The 17,591-nt window shown below is 44.0% G+C and overlaps 2 protein-coding genes across 2 annotated transcripts; both read right to left on the bottom strand.

The window, feature by feature from the left end:
- Positions 1–522: 522 nt before the first annotated feature.
- Positions 523–6,248, bottom strand: LOC100221615 (pancreatic alpha-amylase). The gene is made up of 10 exons (XM_002186562.6): positions 6,055–6,248; positions 5,309–5,455; positions 4,915–5,112; positions 2,723–2,953; positions 2,209–2,342; positions 1,999–2,121; positions 1,794–1,893; positions 1,309–1,430; positions 1,074–1,199; positions 523–826 (listed from the first exon to the last, which is right to left on the bottom strand). The coding sequence occupies exons 1-10, from the start codon at positions 6,223–6,225 to the stop codon at positions 637–639; spliced, it is 1,542 nt and encodes a 513-aa protein (XP_002186598.5). The 5' UTR covers positions 6,226–6,248; the 3' UTR covers positions 523–636.
- A 1,937-nt stretch (positions 6,249–8,185) lies between these two features.
- Positions 8,186–15,764, bottom strand: LOC100231240 (pancreatic alpha-amylase). The gene is made up of 10 exons (XM_030279302.4): positions 15,582–15,764; positions 13,906–14,052; positions 13,426–13,623; positions 12,668–12,898; positions 11,660–11,793; positions 11,452–11,574; positions 11,247–11,346; positions 10,182–10,303; positions 9,947–10,072; positions 8,186–9,358 (listed from the first exon to the last, which is right to left on the bottom strand). Exons 1-10 carry the CDS (start codon positions 15,747–15,749, stop codon positions 9,169–9,171), a joined length of 1,539 nt encoding a protein of 512 aa, XP_030135162.4. The 5' UTR covers positions 15,750–15,764; the 3' UTR covers positions 8,186–9,168.
- Between the last annotated feature and the right edge of the window lie 1,827 nt (positions 15,765–17,591).

Raw genomic sequence — 17,591 nt, 5'->3', positions numbered from 1 at the left:
ACTGGCACAAGGCGGAAGCAATGCCTGGATACATCGTGTGTTCTCAGGCACCTTCAGCACCCGCACAGGCAGCATTCACTTGCTGGGGCAAACGATGCAAGAGCTGAGGTTTTGCTTTGCTTTGTCCAGGCACAAGCTGACTGTGAACCAGGTAACCTGCTGGTTTCACTGATGCCACAGGCTGGAATAACTGATTGGCACAGCCCAGCTTCCTTCAGTGACCCAGACCCCAGGCTTGATTTGTCATAAGCAAGGGACAAACTCTGTATGCAGCCACTGCTCATAGCTCACAACCCACAAGGTGGCTACTCTGGTAGTGGTATGGGTGCATGCATCAGCCCTGGAAATCCTGCACTGTAGCTTAGCCATTTTAGCTGGCTTGGATTCTTTTTTAATTTTCTCTCCAGTGTTTTTGTTACCTGAGAACTGGAGTGCTGCATTGCCTACAAACCTACCACTGCATCACCACTAGTTAGGAGGGGATAAAGTTACATCTAATTCATTAGGGGAAAAGCACTACTCTTCAATTTGAATGCCATTTATTATTCAATAGAGAGTCACGATCAAATAGCAGGAAATAACATATGGGGGAAACAGTAATGCACAGACCAAACAGAGGAGGATGTTTCTCCTGCATTATAACTTGGCATCAACATGAATTGCAATAAATGGATCTTCAGCATCGGTATTAATCTGGAAATTAGCCTTTCCATCACCAGAAACAAACACCTGCTTTCCAGTACATCTGTTATTCTCCTTTTGTCCAGAAATAACATCACAGTAGGTACCAGAGGGCAGTCCAGTTTGCACATTGACATTCATATTCCTGAGAAAAGAAACACGATTTATCCATTGTTTTTAAAACAGGTATTTCAAATGGTGTGTAAGATTTCTGAACATGATCTTATCCTCCTATTTGAAGGGCATTGTAAAGCATGAGCTTTCTGATCCTACCCATCCTACACTCCCATTTTAGCTCTCTTGACCCAGCATGCACTCAAAAAGCTCATGCTGGATTGCTGATGAGGGATGCTATTGTTCTCTCTGGGGAACTATTTCTGACACTGACTTACCAGTCATCATTATTGAAGATGATGAAGCCTTTGTTACCACGGCCAAAAGCCACTTGATTGCTGCCATTGTCCCACCAGTTGGAGAAAGGCTCACCATCCACCACGTTACGGAAGATAACCATGTTCCTGAAAACACAAGCAGTGTCTGCCACTGCACCTGCAACACCTCAAAAGCCACATGGAGCAGCAAGCAAAAGCAACTGCTTTTACTTCTTGTTTCTCCCCAGTGCCCTACCTGATTTGACGCCAGCGATGTTCACAAACCCAGTCGTTGCCACAGGTCGTGTCCGGGTTGATTGTGACGGCCTTTGTGGAGCCATCTGAGTTACTTGGGGGCCCATACCAGTCATTGACGTCCTGACATTAAAAAGACAGATTTATGGCCTGCATTTTGGTCACAATAACCCCCTGCATTATAGGCTGGGGACGGTGTGGCTGGACAGTGCTCAGGCAGAAACGGACCTGGGGGTACTGGTCAACAGCGGGCTGAACATGAGCCAGCACTGTACCTGACATTAAAAAGACAGCTTTCTATCTTCTGATTCAAAATGCAGATAACCCCTCTGCAGAGCAAAGCTAGAGGGAGCATCAAAGTTTCACTGGCTACATCCAGCCTGGGATGGGGAAACCGCTTGACAACCTGAAATGCACTGGACTAATTCTCTGGCCCCATTCTCACCCTTAATCCTCAGGGATGGATCCTCAGCACTAATAGCTCACCTTTCCATTTTCAAAACGTCTTGGCCAGCGAAAACTTGACATCACACGTGTGAACCCATAGGGATGGGCAAGCATGAAACCAACCGCCATCTTATAGAGCCTGTTTGGTGGACAAACAAGGAATGAGACAGAGGAACCTGCCAGAGAACACACAGGCAAACAAGCAAGAGCATGAAGCATCACCCAGACAAGAGCAATCCCTTACCTGGCATCCCAGAAGGTCAGAATAGAAGCTCCACCGGCCCCGTGTCCTCTCTGGTTGTCGTGATTATCCACAAATACCAGGGCTCTGTCAGAAGGCATAAATCCCCAGCCTTCTCCCCAGTTCCTAAACAAAAACACAGACTTGAAGCTTCCCTGTCAACTGGTGTATCCAGTGAATCCTGGGGAGAAGTTGCAGCACCTTCATCCTTACTTTAAGTAGGCCATCTTTTCTCCGTTCCACTTGCGGAGCACTGTCCCCAGTTTGGCACCGTACTTGAATTCTGTCACTCGGCCATTTCCAAAGTACTGGCTGCCTGTGATGGGCTCAGTACCCAAGTCAATTACCTGGTACAGGAAAGAAAACCTGCATCCCTTCTTGTCTTACAAAGACTAAGAATGCAATGTACAAAACTTAGCAGGATTTCCTGCTTTACATTGAGAAGAAAGTAATTATGTATTTGTGCTGTGTAGATCAACACAAAGTCAGTATGAGACGCAGGGGACACATGTGAAAACATGACTGATGAAAGGAAAGGTACAGTTGATTGACAATCTGTTGTGGAGGCATTTTTAAGAATCAGAACTACCTATGTCTGCAGGGCTGCTCTAAGTAAATGGTGAGCGCCTTCTAGGGCAAGTTGGATGTGGCTATATTGTTCCTCCTCTGAAGGTGGAGGCAAAAGAGATACAAAAGACAAATATAAAGGGAAAAAAGTGAAGATTACCTCTTGGTAAATGAAAGGTCTAGTTCCTTCAGAAAACCATTGAGTGTTTAGATTATGCAGCTTGTCCAGAAACGCTTTTATGTCCCCAGGCCACATGTGCTTGGCAGCATCGAGTCGGAATCCTGCTACACCCATGTCAATGAGATTGTTCATGTACTCTGCAATCTTTGAGCGCACATAGTCCTTATCCAGGGCCAGATCCAGAAGGCCGGTCACACGGCAATTCCGGACCTGTGCAACAGAAAAGAAAAAAATAAAGATATCTGTGTATTACACCAAAGGAGGGGTGGAGGTGGGGTGAGGGTTAATGAGGTTGTATTGGATTGGGAAGAAGGAAGGGACTGATATCCAGAGTAAAGGCTTCTGTCTTCACAAATCACTGTTGCACATGATAAAGCCCTACTGTCCTGGAGACACCTGAACACCTGCCTTCCAATGGGAAGCGGTGAATAAATTCTTGTTTTATTTTACTTATATGTGTGGCATTCTCTTTACCTATTAAACTGTCTTTATCTTAATCCATGAGTTTTCTCAGTTCTACTCATCCAGTTCTCTGCCCCATCCCACTGAAAGTAGGAGGCTGAGCGGTGTTTAGCTGCTGGCTGAGCTAAACCACAAAGTCCTCTTTGGTGCCCAACATGGGACTCAAATGGTTCAAATTAACAATGGCTATGATTAATGTGCTAGATGGAATTTACAGCTGTTATTGCTGTTTGGCTAATAATTTGACAGCCTCCTGTGGTTGACATGGGGCTCACTGGCCTCAATTTGCATTGGAGTCTAGGGCTCAGTGGTGGCTGCTTTGTGCTTTGGCTGCAGCTGCAGCCTGTGCTGCTGATCCCCTCGCCCTGGGACACTCTGATCCCACCACTGGCGATGGCCTGCGCTGGCACCCGGCCGGGGCAGTGCTGCTGCTCCTGTGCTGCTGGACTGGGCACGTGGAACTCCAGAGAGGACTCCAGCCACAAGACTGTGACCTGTGCCTGAGTCCAGGTGGGACAGGCACATCTGAAGTGCCTTTGGCCATGGAAAATCCAGACTAGAGCAGGAACATCTGAAGTGCCTGTGGCCATGGAAAAGTCCACACCAGAGCAGGAACATCTAAAGTGCCTGTGGCTGTGGCTGTGTCAGTGCCACAGCAGGGGTGCCCCTGAAGACCCAAGGGCAGCTCCGTCGGGGCCCAAGGCAGCTCCGTGCTGCAGCAGGCACAGCTTGAAGCACCAGCAGCGGTTCATGAGGCTGGGCTGGAGCACCTCAAAGATGTGGCCATGGATAAAGCCACAGCAGAGCAGGAACACCCTGCAGGGATGGCAGCCAGGAGCGAGGCCGGCTTGGGCAGCTTTGCTGTCTGAGAGGACAGTGGCTGTGGGTGAGGCCACGCTGGAGCAGATCTGTTTCTGGGGACACCGAGGCCCATGGACAGGGCCGTGCTGGAACAGCAGCCCCTCAGAGCCCCTGCGGCTCTGGATAAATCCATGCAGCAGCCACGTCCCCCTGATGAGCCTGTGGCTCACAGAAATGGCTGCACTTGGGGCAGGTACAGCCCTGAGGGGCTGCAGTCCCTGGGTAAGTCCAAACCAGAGCAGGGGTAAGGGGAGGGGTTTATTGCAAAATTAAACGTGATGGTCTAGTCCAAAGGAACTGGGAGTGGACATTGCAATTGAAATACGTTTAACTTGTTGTAATCCAGGATTTGAAATATCCCTTATAAGGATAACCACAGCACAAGCCAGGTGAGCCCATGAAGGACAAGCCCTACATGAAGTAGTGCAAGTGCAGAAACATTCCAACGTATTGTTGCAAAGTGGCTGAAGGGAGAGCTTGAGAAAGAACTGCTACATATTCTAACTACAAAAACCGGTAAGTGTGCAACTACAGCACCACCTTGCACTGCTGCAATTTTCCAAGGGGGCTCCTTAGCATGATCAGCTGAGTGTATAAGCTGTAAAAATGAGCTCACAGACTGAGCTGAGTATGCCAGTCTCACTTCAGGAGCAAACATTGGCACATAGGTTCCCGATTCCTCCGTACTTAGAATGTATTGGGCCATACGTACCTATGGGCACTACTTCCTTCACTTGTCAAGTGACTAAGCACAGGTTTTGTGAGGCACTCCACCATTTGATTTTACTGTAGAGTTAATAGAATATGTAAAAAAAAAAAAAATTGAAAAATTTTCCAGGGGAAGTTACCTGATTGGCATCACCATAATTTTCAACATTTCCACTTCCAGTGTGACATTTGCCATCATTGAAATCCCAGCCAGAGTATGGTACAGCTGGAAAATCTTCTTTTCCAGTATTGAAATAGCTTCCACAGGTAGAATGTGTGCCTGAGCCACCTGCAGCCCCACACATATGGTTGACGACAGCATCCACATAGATACGAACCTGGGAAAGCAATTTGTGCATTTCAGTATGTTTTGTAGCCAATGTGAAGTGATAGCCAGGGCTTTGCCACATCACTGTTAAGTTGCTTATTTTCCCTTTCAGTTCCTTCTTAGTTTACACCAAGGAGGACAGCAGCACCTTCCCTCAGCTCATACAGCACTTCTTGCCATATCAGACAGATTTTCAAGGCACTTACTCCAACATTGTTGCATCTGGCCACCATGTCTCTGAATTCCTGTTCATTTCCTGATCGAGTGCAGATCTTGTAGCTAATGGGCTGGTATCTTTCCCACCAGGGTCTGTTCGGGCTAGTAATGACAATATTTTCATTTGGAGGTGAAACCTGCAGATGAAATTATGTACTTTGATTAACAATCAAATCATTTTACTTCAACATTTTAAGGGCAAAATCTGCGCCCAGGACCTCTGCCCTCAGAGGAAAGTTAGTCCCCAAGCCAGTCTCTCTCCCCCAGCAGAAGTTCAGGTCTGTGAGATGTCTTGTTGTACACTGGCAAGAAAAACATTTTGGGTTGTTCCTGTGAGTTGCCCAGTTCCAGCATGGGCCTGCTATCCAGGACATGTGCATGGAAGGGCTGAAACCACAGGAATTATTTTTGCCTGTAGTGCCAAGCCTGCTTCCATACTTCCTTCAGAAGAAGGCAAAGAGCTTTACCTTCTATTTAGCTTTCAGGGGAAGCCTGTCACATGCCCCCTTGTAACTGATCTCTAGACATACACCTTTGCTCCTTCCTAGAGGGTCTTGCAGGGTTAGGATTGCTTCTAAAAGCAGTTAATACTTCCTACCCTCCCTCCCCAGCAGCAAAGTTGCTTCGAGATTACTGTCTCCAACTCAGGCATTTTTAATCAAATTATTAATTATTAATAGCTTATTAATCAAATATTACAATGCCATTTTCCTACTACTCACAGGAAACAACTCACCTGAACACCTCCAAATCCATTAGGAGCTAAGTAGCGTTCACACTCCTGAGCAATATCCTGCCAGCGCCATTCGAAGAGATGCACAATAGAGGTTCTCTTTGGGAAAGTGTTGGGGTTGTACTGCCCCCAGCAAAGCCCTGCGGCTGCGAGGAGGAGGAGAAGGACTTGCATGGTGCCTCCAGTGTAAGGCTGTGCTCTCTTCACTGGCTATTTATGTGCCTGCAGGATGACAAAGTTCCTGTAGCAGGTGTCAAAATTCACATGGATCAATGTTATCAGTTATTATTTCGATAGGTAGCTCAATATCATTGCTTTGGGTTGTTTTTTCTCCTGAATAACCCAACAGCTGAAGATAAAGTACCTTTTCACAAGGATTATACGCCACCATAAACAAAGTGGCCCAGGAGCAGTGCACCCAAATCCAGAATTGCACTCTTTCCAAAGCACATAAACAAAGAGAGACTTTATCAAAAGTGCTCCAAAATGTGGAAAATCAGACAGCTGCTGAGGTTGAACTGGGCAGGGCCACCATCCTCTTGGCGTTAGGAGAGGTAAATCCAAGGCAAGGACAAAAGTTAAGATATCCTGTCTGGGCACTCTGACCGCAACGGCAAAACAATGTGACAAGGACATTGCTGGCGAAAAAATGATAACCGAGAAGATTGTGCTACTCAGGGGACAGGGGCAAAGGAGTCCGAATGGAATATTTTGTATGGAACAATAAATACTGGTAAACTAGTGTAATAAACAATTTTTCTTGTGTAGCATGGTCTGTGTCTCTAAATCCCTGCCCTAAAACATAACACACAGACCCTCAAAGGGGGCTCTGGAACGTAAAAGGAGTGGGAGCTGATCGAAAGATGACTGGAAATCTAACAGCATTAAGAGAATGAATGTGTTTGCCAGCATTCAGAGGCATCTCGCTCTTGGGATTAGACTGAGTTCTGACCAGGGTATGAACAAATGTCATGGTGTTATACTGGCCCAACACCAGGCACCCATGAGAGTTGCTTGCTCATCCTCCCCCGCCACATCTGGGCAGTGAAGAGGGAAAAAAATTAACAAAGGGGTCATGAGTGAGATAAAGACTAGAAGAAAACATTTAAGGGCAGAAAGGGTTAAACTTAAGGTTGCAGAGTGAGTTTATTACAAGCAGAATCAGAGGTAGAAAATGAGAAGTAAAATAAGCCCTTAAAACATTATTTCACTCCAGCCTCTCCTCTGTCCCACTGACAGCTTAGGGAGACAGGGCATGGGGGTTTTGGTCAGTTCATCACTGAGATTCTCTTCTGCTACTCAGGGAGAGGAGTCCTCGCCCTCTGAGGTTATGGGGTTCCATCCACAGGAGACATTTCTCCGTGAACTGCCCTGGCATGGGTCTGCTCTCAAGAGCAGCAGCCAAATGTCACCTGCTGCAGCGTGAATCCCCCTCATGAGCACACAGCCTCCCAAAACTGCTGCAACATGGGTCTCTTCCCACAGGGTGCAGTTCTCCAAGGAAAGGCTGCTCCAGCCTGGAAGCAAGGGCCCCCTCTCTCCACCAAGTCTCCCACTGGACCACAGCCTCCTCCAGGCATCCACCCGCTCTGGCATGGGCACAGCCCCTGTGGGCTGTGAGCGGATCTCTGCATCCCCCATGGATCCCCATGGGCTGCACAGGCACAGCTTCTTCACCATGGGCATCACCACAGCCTGCAGAGGAATCTCAGCTCTGGAACCTGGAGCCCCTCCTCCCCCTCCTTCTGCACGGACTTTGGTATGTCCAAGGTGTGTTCTTCACCTCCTCTTCTAACTAGAAGAAAAACTGTCTTTGTTTTGATTTTTTTCTTAAGTATGTTAGCACAGAAGCATTACCAACCTTTCTCATTGGCCCAGTTTTGGCCAGCAGCATGTCCATCTTCAGAACAGTCAGGGATTGGCTCTGCTAGAAACAGTGGAAGCTTCCAGCAGCTTCTCACAGGAGAAGACTCAGGGCTCAGACTGAGGACAGCAGCTGAGGCTCACTAAGGCCGAGTGCCGGTGCTGCCCTTGGGTTGCAGCAATCCCAGGAGTGCCACAATCACAGCAGCAATCACTGAGGAGCCACCTCAGTGATACCCTGGCTACCAAAAACCAGGCCGTGAAAAACCAGTACAACAGCAATATTTAATCAGTAACAGATTTATCATACAAGAGGCTTGGGGTCTTCACTAGGTGAATCCCACTGGCAACCAGGAACGGACACGTTCTCATACATCATCTTTCTCTGGTGTCATTGCCCAGTCCCTGCTATGAACTGTTACTGGTTTCCTTCACACGGTCGTGCAGAGCAGCTGATGGAAAGTGATCACAGTTGCATTTGCCTCTCCTGCAGAAACTTTGCATAAGGTGTTTCACCTCATTTTAAGTGATCAATGATTCACCAGAGTCAAGGAACAAAATGCAAAATTAGATGCAAGTGATAGTGAAGATGAGTTTTAGCTGCCTGATATATAACTGAATTTGAAAGCTAGAGCTGTTTTCCAAGTCCTTTCTTGCATTTCCTACAATTTCCTCCTTCAAAAAAAAAAGACCTTTGACTTTTCTTCATGAAATTATTTCAGGTCTTCATTTGGAATTGACTTGTAAGATCAATGTCTTGGCAACAATCCTCCATGAATAAACTTGAGTCTACTAACAATAAAACAATATGCTAAGAGAATACGAAGACTAGAAAATCCACTTGAATTGTGCCATGTTTCAGCACAAAGGGGTCTTCTCTTGGTTTTTGGATATCCTGTCAATTTTAGCAATCCTGCTTGCCCTAAAGAGAACTGCGATTCCACTTTTGCACAGAGCATCACGATTTTAAATTTAATAATGTCAATCTTCTCCTTCCATTTTTTTATTAGTACCGTAACTGAATAAAGTACACTTACAAATGCACACAGATGTATAGTCCACTCCCAGATCTGCACTGGCACCACCAGCTCCTATCTCTGTACAGCAGCTGCTCACCATTTCATTAGTATTACAGCCAACATGCTTTGCTCTGTCTTGGTTCATGCAGTCCTGAGAGCCAGGACATTCTGCATATATGTTTGCTGTTAACAAAGACACAGAGGAGAAGGAACAGCACATACACAACACATTTGGTTATAATTTAGCATCAACATGAATGGCAATGAATGGGTGGTCTTCTTCATTCCCAATTAGGAAATTAGCTATACCATCAGCAGCAACATGAATTTCAACTGCTGTACAGAAGTCACCTTCCTTTTGCCCAGAAATGATATCACAGTAAGTGCCAGCAGGCAGACCAGTCTGCAGAGATGCATTCAAAGACCTTTGGAAAAGAATGAAATGCAGTAAGCATCATGAGGACTCTAAAATGCTCTTCAAATTGTATTGGAAACCTCAGACATTAAGTAAGTCTGGAATTATCCTCTAGCACTTCTCTGGACACTGCAGAAACTATTCAATCACTACATGTTTCAAATTGCTCATCACCACAACCTACATCTACTTATTACAGCCCTGACATACTCCTGTTCTCTTAACATCTCGCTCTTGCGTAAACTATTTCAATACAGTTTTTAAAACTGTCACATTTAGAACACATTCCTGAGTTTACAAATTCCCTTACTTCTGTAAATTTAGAGTTTACTGGTTGTGACAGGGTGACACAGCCAGCTTCAGAACTGGGAAATAGAAAGACCACACTACAAGGCTGCCAAGAGTGAAGAGTGTCTATGGTAGAGCAGAAAATGCTATGTTTAAATTGCCAATAATTAAGCCATCCATTAGAAAGATCTATTTGAGATAGCAACATCTGAAAAGGTTTCATTATGAACTAGATTTTTAAAATACATATTCAATACATAATATTTTCTTATAATCGTAATAAATTATAATTTATTTCCCTTTTACTCACCAGTCATCATTATTGAAGATGATGAAGCCTTTGTTACCACGGCCAAAAGCCACTTGATTGCTGCCATTGTCCCACCAGTTGGAGAAAGGCTCACCATCCACCACGTTACGGAAGATAACCATGTTCCTGAAAACACAAGCAGTGTCTGCCACTGCACCTGCAACACCTCAAAAGCCACATGGAGCAGCAAGCAAAAGCAACTGCTTTTACTTCTTGTTTCTCCCCAGTGCCCTACCTGATTTGACGCCAGCGATGTTCACAAACCCAGTCGTTGCCACAGGTCGTGTCCGGGTTGATTGTGACGGCCTTTGTGGAGCCATCTGAGTTACTTGGGGGTCCATACCAGTCATTGACATCCTGACATTAAAAAGACAGATTTAGGGCCTGCATTTTGGCTGCAATAACCCCCTGCATTATAGGCTGGGGATGGTGCTCAGGCAGAAACGGACCTGGGGGTACTGGTCAATAGCCGGCTGGACATGAGCCAGCAGTGTGCCCTGGCAGCCAAGGCCAATGGCACCTAGCCTGTATCAGGAATAGTGTGGCCAGCATGAGCAGGGAGGTCATTCTTCCCCTGTACTCAGCTCTGGTGAGGCCACACCTCGAGTGCTGTGCCCAGTTCTGGGCCCCTCACTTTGGGAAGGATGTTAAGATGCTTGAGCGCATCCAGAGGAGGCAATGAGGCTGGAGAGAGGCTTGGAACACAATTCCAGTGAGGAATGACTGAGGGAGCTGGGGGTGTTTAGCCTGGAGAAAAGGAGAAGCGGAGGTGACCTTATAGCTCTCTACCATTCTCTGGAAGGTGGGTGTAGTCAGGTGGGGCTGGTCTCTTTCTCCAAGCAACAACTGACAGAACCAGAGGACACAGTCTAAAGCTGCGCCAAATATAGATGGATGGATGGATGTTAGGAAAAGGTTTTTTTACAGAAAGGGTGACAAAGCTCTGGAATGGTCTGCCCAGGGAGGTGGTGGAGTCACCATCCCTGGATGTGTTTATAAAAAGACTGTATGTGGCACTTAGTGTCATGGTTTATTTGAGGTGTTAGGGCATGGGTTAGACTTGATGATCTTGTAAGTCTCTCCCAACCTAGTCATTCTGTGAATCCTGTGAATTTCTTCTGACTCAAAATGCAGATAACCCCTCTGCAGAGCAAAGCTAGAGGGAGCATCAAAGTTTCACTGGCTACATCCAGCCTGGGACAGGGAAACCGCTTGACAACCTGAAATGCACTGGACTAATTCTCTGGCCCCGTTCTCACCCTTAATCCTCAGGGATGGGTCCTCAGCATTAATAGCTCACCTTTCCATTTTCAAAACGTCTTGGCCAGCGAAAACTTGACATCACACGTGTGAACCCATAGGGATGGGCAAGCATGAAACCAACCGCCATCTTATAGAGCCTGTTTGGTGGACAAACAAGGAATGAGACAGAGGAACCTGCCAGAGAACACACAGGCAAACAAGCAAGAGCAAGAAGCATCACCCAGACAAGAGCAATCCCTTACCTGGCATCCCAGAAGGTCAGAATAGAAGCTCCACCGGCCCCGTGTCCTCTCTGGTTGTCGTGATTATCCACAAAGACCAGGGCTCTGTCAGAAGGCACAAAGCCCCAGCCTTCTCCCCAGTTCCTAAACAAAAACACAGACTTGAAGCTTCCCTGTCAACTGGTGTATCCAGTGAATCCTGGAGAAGTTGCAGCACCTTCATCCTTACTTTAAGTAGGCCATCTTTTCTCCGTCCCACTTGCGGAGCACTGTCCCCAGTTTGGCACCGTACTTGAATTCTGTCACTCGGCCATTTCCAAAGTACTGGCTGCCTGTGATGGGCTCAGTACCCAAGTCAATTACCTGGTACAGGAAAGATAAAGCATGTCTTTCTACTCAAAAACCAAACAAATAAGACACTGCTTCAGACATTGCTTTAAGCAAGGGGACTATACTTGAGCTAATTATGTTATTTGGCTTTCTTGCAAAATTGTATGTAAGGCTATTTTTTCCTTTTATCTCAGCCCAGCTATGAACCTCTTTTCCATCTCTATCCTATATCTCCTTACCCCAACTGATCACTTATGCATGATTAAGGCTTGGGCTGTACTTACTTTATATTCAGTATGGTCACCAAGGCCTCTGCTTCAAACAGTTGGGCAGCATCCTTTCACCATGGAGCTAAAGAACATTTCTATTTGCCTAGACTTTGCAGGCAAGATACTAATTTAATAAAATATGTGCAGCAAGTTTAGCTTCTGCTGACTGAAACCAACACTTACCTGCTTGTTCCAATTTGTTATTCAAATGTAAAACACGAATTCAGAATTAAAAGTAATAGTCATTATACATTTGGAAAATAAATTTTCTGCCCATAATCAACATTTATGTCTTCTGTTGCAATTTATTATCCAGAATTTAAAATTCAGGAAATTAAATATCTTTTTCAAACCAACAGGATTTTTACACTAACTTCAAGGTAGTAAATTTCATCTCAATAAAATTTCCAGGTTATCTAATTCTAGAAGGTCCAAAACAAGTGGGGAATTTTGCACATCAATTACCATTTATGGACAGATTAGATATTTGCAGATTATGGTTGAGGATGATACTGAGGATGATTTCTGTAGATCTGCTTGGGTTCAGCCCATGCAAAGCAGTGCCATGTGTGACTGAGTCTGTACTGGGCCTGCAAGAAATATGTTTGGGAAGTAAAATTTAAAAAAATAAAGACTACCTCTTGGTAAATGAAAGGTTTAGTTCCTGCAGGAAACCACTGAGTGTTTAGGTCTTCCAGCTTGTCTAAAATGGCCTTGATGTCCGCAGGCCACATGTGCTTGGCAGCGTCGATCCGGAACCCCGCGACGCCGATGGCGACGAGCTGGTTCAGGTACGCGGCAATCCTGGAGCGCACGTGGTCCTTCTCCAGGGCCAGGTCCGGCAGGCTGACCAGGCGGCAGTCCCGCACCTGGGCAAAAACCTGAAATCAAACCTTCTCACCTAATAAACTTCAGCTAGTGTTCTACACACCTTTTGAATGTTCTTGGCCTATATTACGATGCCAAATAAAACCTCCAGTAGCCTTTGTAACCCATGCATTTCTTTCCTTTGCCAAGTCATCTACACAGAAGCTGCAATAAGAAATTGAATTTATCCCTCTCTTGAGACCAAGGAAAACGTCGAAATGACAATAAAAGGCAAATAATAACTTCTACCTCTTTTTAACACACTAAATAGATTTTATGAGCTTTAAAATACCTTTATTAATCACCTAAGCACATTTGTCTGAATCTGAAATTGAGACATTGTCTCAAGTACAGCTATCCCTTTAAGAAGTGGTGTTCCTGATAGCAATACTAACCTCTGTTATTAATTTGGATGTCTTTTTATGAGTTTTTTTAAAATTCTTTTTAAAAAAATGTCTTGCTGTAAATGAGAGCAAAGAAATCACAGCACAGGAACAGATGTACACGAGAACCATAGTTGTAGGTTTACCTGAGATATATCATGATAATTCTCAATGTTTCCACTTCTAGATTTGCATTTATGATCATTAAAGTCCCAGCTAGAATAGGGCACAGCTGGGAAATCTTCAGTCTTTGAATTGAAATAGCTTCCACAAGTAGCATGGTCACCAGCCCCCGCATTAGCTCCACACATATGGTTGATCACTGCATCCACATAAATGTGCACCTAGAGAACAGTATCCACATAACAATTTGAAAAAGCTACTTCCCACAGCAGCACTAATTAATGTTCTCTCTCCCATACCTCCTGCCCTATCCCCCTACTTCTGCTTGCTTGCTTCAGCCAATATTTTACTCCATTTTTTTCTTATTAGCATACAGCAAGGGTGATAAAACATGCAGCTCAGCAGACAGGCAGGTAACACTGCATCCATTTTTTTTAATGGTAGAATCACTTCTTGGCTAAATCTTTGCATTGTAAACACCAGAAGGTTTTAAGAGTACTTACTCCAACATTATTGCACCGGGTTACCATGTCTCTAAATTCAGTTTCATTTCCAGATCTTGTGCACAGCTTGTAGCTGACAGGCTGGTATCTTTCCCACCATGGTTGCTGGGGGTCAGTAATGATAACATTTTCATTTGGAGGTGAAATCTGTCAATAAAACAAGGGCACTTGGTAACAGGACACTGAAAATGGTTAATTTATTTGCCTAGTATTTTTAGAGAAAGAACATAACCTACTTAGATCCTCAGTATCCTCTGCGTACACTGTAGTGCTGGAAACAAAAGACTTAGGCCTGGCCTTCAACAGGTAGAAACCCAGTATAATAAATTATACTGGTAGAAACCCAGTATAAAAATTAGGTCCATGAACAGAGTGGCTTAATTTTCTTAGTGGCTTCAAGCTTCAAAAAGAAGCATCTGAAATTGAAGAACTAGGCCAGCAGCGGAAGGAAGTGACTGCATAACAACTGACATAACATCCTGCCTTGAAAACTGACCCAACTTCCTGTTTTTGTCATGTTTTGGATGAGCATATACTTGACCTACTTCTTGTAGGTTTCCAGGTGAGTTATACCTCTTCCTTTTACAGACTTTTCGGGATACATTTCAGGCAACAAGCTTTTGCTGCTACCTCCAAGCCTCTGGGCACAACAACCTGATCCAACCATTTCTCAGCCTCTTAGCTGAGAACTCCTACAGCCTCTTAGCTGCCACACCTTCCTGACCAGCTCAGCAAGTCATCATCTGAAAAAAATTTCCTGAGATCCTGCCACAGAATGGATTAAAATGATAAGCAGGCACAGGCCACAGTCTGAAAAATCAATTTAAAGTCCATCTGGTCTGCGTGCCTGGACAGAAAGTTCCAAAGCAAAAATTATTATTTGAAAATTATGGGAAAGTTCTCACTCAGGCCAGCTTGCAGTCTCTTCGTCTGCGAGAGACAAGCACCAATTTTTTTCACACCATTTTTTCCCAAGCAGTCTGACAGGCAAACAGAAATACTTTAATAAGTGGCTGCTCTCCTGCCAAGCTACCCCACCCGAGTGCCAGCTCAGGTTCCACAAAAACACGTGTCTGTCGTTCAGACAGAACTGACTCACACAGGGACACCTTCACCAGAACCTGCATTCAGTTCACTTCCACCTGCTCACGCCATGTTCCTGCAAAGAAGGGTCTCTTAGTGGCTTACTGTGACACTGTGCTACACAGAAACTTGCCAGTTTGGGTGGACACACGTAGCAGCATTTTATACTTAATTATTTAAAACCTTCAGCTTTTTTTTTGTTTTTTTTTTTTTGGAAGCCCTTTATTCAGTCATAGTTTCATTTTACATTTATCTAGCTCTTAAGAGCTTCCCTTGATTTAAATAGTATCAAGCAGATAAACATAGGTGACTCTTCACAGCAGTAAAAAAAAAGATTTAGCAAGTGATGTGCAATTCTAATTCATCTAAATGTAATAGTATAGACTGCAAAACATGCACTTTGGAGCAATGAAATAAATTCACGCTTACGTGAAGATAGCTGAAGTATATATTTGTCAGCATTTACTACTTCCATTGCCGATTTCTATTTTTCTTGTTCAGTACCTGTCCTTTGACAAATTGAACATTTTCTATGAAAAACAAATTATCCTCTATGTAGCAATTTCACTACCTACTGATAGGAGCAGACATACCTGAACTCCTCCAAATCCATTAGGAGCTAAGTAGCGTTCACACTCCCGAGCAATATCCTGCCAGCGCCATTCGAAGAGATGCACAATAGAGGTTCTCTTAGGGAGAGTGTTGGGGTTGTACTGCCCCCAGCAAAGCCCTACAATTAACAGCAGTAAATAGATCCCCATCCAGTGCTCTGCGATCAGCTGTGCTCTTCTTACTGTCAGTGTTCCTGCAAGAGGGTAAAGTACACATTAGAAAATACACATTTAAAGATAAACACCCATCTCGGGGTGTTACCTACCTGTTACTTTGTATGAGAACTGTATTTTATCCAAACTCTATCAAATTTCCGTACTAAAGTAACTTTGCTTTCATGCACTTAAAATTCAGATGTTGCCGAATGGAAGCTGCCTCCAGAATGCAAAAGTTGTGATTTTATTAGTATAAAGCCAAAAACTACCCCAAAGGGCAAAGGAATACTTATATAGACTGAAATGGACATTTTGTTTCTGATTTTAATGTACATGAAATGAGATGCACATTTAATGTACATTTTACATTCCTATTAATCCTTGAAAATAATCTTTTTTTTTTCTTTTCCAAATCATGCTACTACAACTTGAACATATTTGGATAAGACCTTGCAGAGGCAGCATATTTCTTACCATGATTTATTATGAAACCCCAGATATTTTCAAAGTTCAACCTACACGAGTCTGTCATTCATGATATACATGACATCTCTCATTCAAACAACAGCCTGAAACCTGGAAGATCTCTCAGACACAGAAATCATTCATTATTGTGACTCAAACCCAGAAATGCTAAATGTCTTATCTCTGCACACCTGCTGGATTTGTGTGGAGATATTCTCCTTTTAAGAACGTGCTGCGAAGCTCCATAACCAAGAAATCTCCTTCCGAGTGCCCGAGTTCTGAAAAAGGAGCTTTCCAGAGGCTTGACGCTACATTTCCTTCTGATGCGCTAGGCTAGGAACTGCATTTCCCAACTCATACCCTATTTGTATTTATTTAGGGACAAAGACAACAATCCTTATATCAAAATTGCCTCTCCTCTTCCTCACCTAGAGATACAAAGTGCAACAAACCAGAAACTAAATAACTACCAAGATTTTCTCTATTGAGAACCTTATTTTGCACTCTTCCCATTTAGAAGTTGATTTAGAGAGTCTGAGATACAAAGTCCTACAAGAAAAACTTCTGCAAATGAATAGCTGAACTAATACTTCCCTTAAATAACAAAATACTTACCGGAAAGTAACAAGAGTCTGTAACTATTCTTTATAAAAAGTTATCTTACGTAAACAACACAGAAAAACAGATTTCTGTCACAAGGGAAAACAAACACCTCAGTGAAGGTTTAAACATGAACACAAGGGCCCTCAGGTTTGTTACACACAGGAAAACGTGCTTTTCCTCATTTAATACACACTTGGGAATGCACTGCTGAAAACTCCAACCTGCTGTGATACAGTTACTCAGACATAAGTTGATGTAAAATTTTACATGACTTCTACAAAACTGCCCTCATTTCTGCTTCAGGGAAAGGATGATCCATGTCTCTCAGTCAGTGGAGCACTCTTCGGAGCAAATTTAGGCACATAATATACCATTTATAAAGTGTAGAACCAGCCTTCCAGAACCTGACAGCTGCTATCAGCCATCACTGTTCCTCACAAGTAGGCAGTTATTTAGAATTAAGCATTTGGTACATTCAGCTGACTTTTCTGATTGTGAACAAAATAACTTTAATACAATTATTCACTTGTAGATCTTTAGTAAAATAAACAGATTAAGTTTCAGCCACAAGCAGTTGTTCTGTGTGCTTCCATTTTCAGGAAAGAATGCTTTTTGGCCCTGATAGGAAGAATACACATTAAGAGAAAATGAGCTAAGAAAATTCCATCTTCACTGATGAGAAAAGCCATTTATTAGATTGGCAAGTTTTACTTACAGCAGTAAATACATAAAGCAGTAAGAATAGTGTACCTTTACCCCAAACTAGCT

This window comes from Taeniopygia guttata, chromosome 8 (assembly GCF_048771995.1).
Source record: "Taeniopygia guttata chromosome 8, bTaeGut7.mat, whole genome shotgun sequence".
Taxonomy (NCBI): Eukaryota; Metazoa; Chordata; class Aves; order Passeriformes; family Estrildidae; genus Taeniopygia; species Taeniopygia guttata.
Note: the sequence above shows the minus strand (reverse complement) of the source record. Positions and strands in the feature narration are given on the sequence as shown.

Excerpts from the sequence above, each read along its gene's own strand:
- LOC100231240 (XM_030279302.4), bottom strand. The coding sequence starts at position 15,749 with ATGGGGATCTATTTACTGCTGTTAATTGTAGGGCTTTGCTGGGGGCAG. Across the intron at positions 14,053-15,581 it reads ATGGATTTGGAGGAGTTCAG|ATTTCACCTCCAAATGAAAA; the intron begins GTATGTCTGCTC and ends TTTTATTGACAG. Across the intron at positions 10,073-10,181 it reads CATCGCTGGCGTCAAATCAG|GAACATGGTTATCTTCCGTA; the intron begins GTAGGGCACTGG and ends TTGTGTTTTCAG.
- LOC100221615 (XM_002186562.6), bottom strand. The coding sequence starts at position 6,225 with ATGCAAGTCCTTCTCCTCCTCCTCGCAGCCGCAGGGCTTTGCTGGGGG. Across the intron at positions 2,954-4,914 it reads ATTATGGTGATGCCAATCAG|GTCCGGAATTGCCGTGTGAC; the intron begins GTAACTTCCCCT and ends TCTGTTGCACAG. Across the intron at positions 827-1,073 it reads ATCTTCAATAATGATGACTG|GAATATGAATGTCAATGTGC; the intron begins GTAAGTCAGTGT and ends TTCTTTTCTCAG.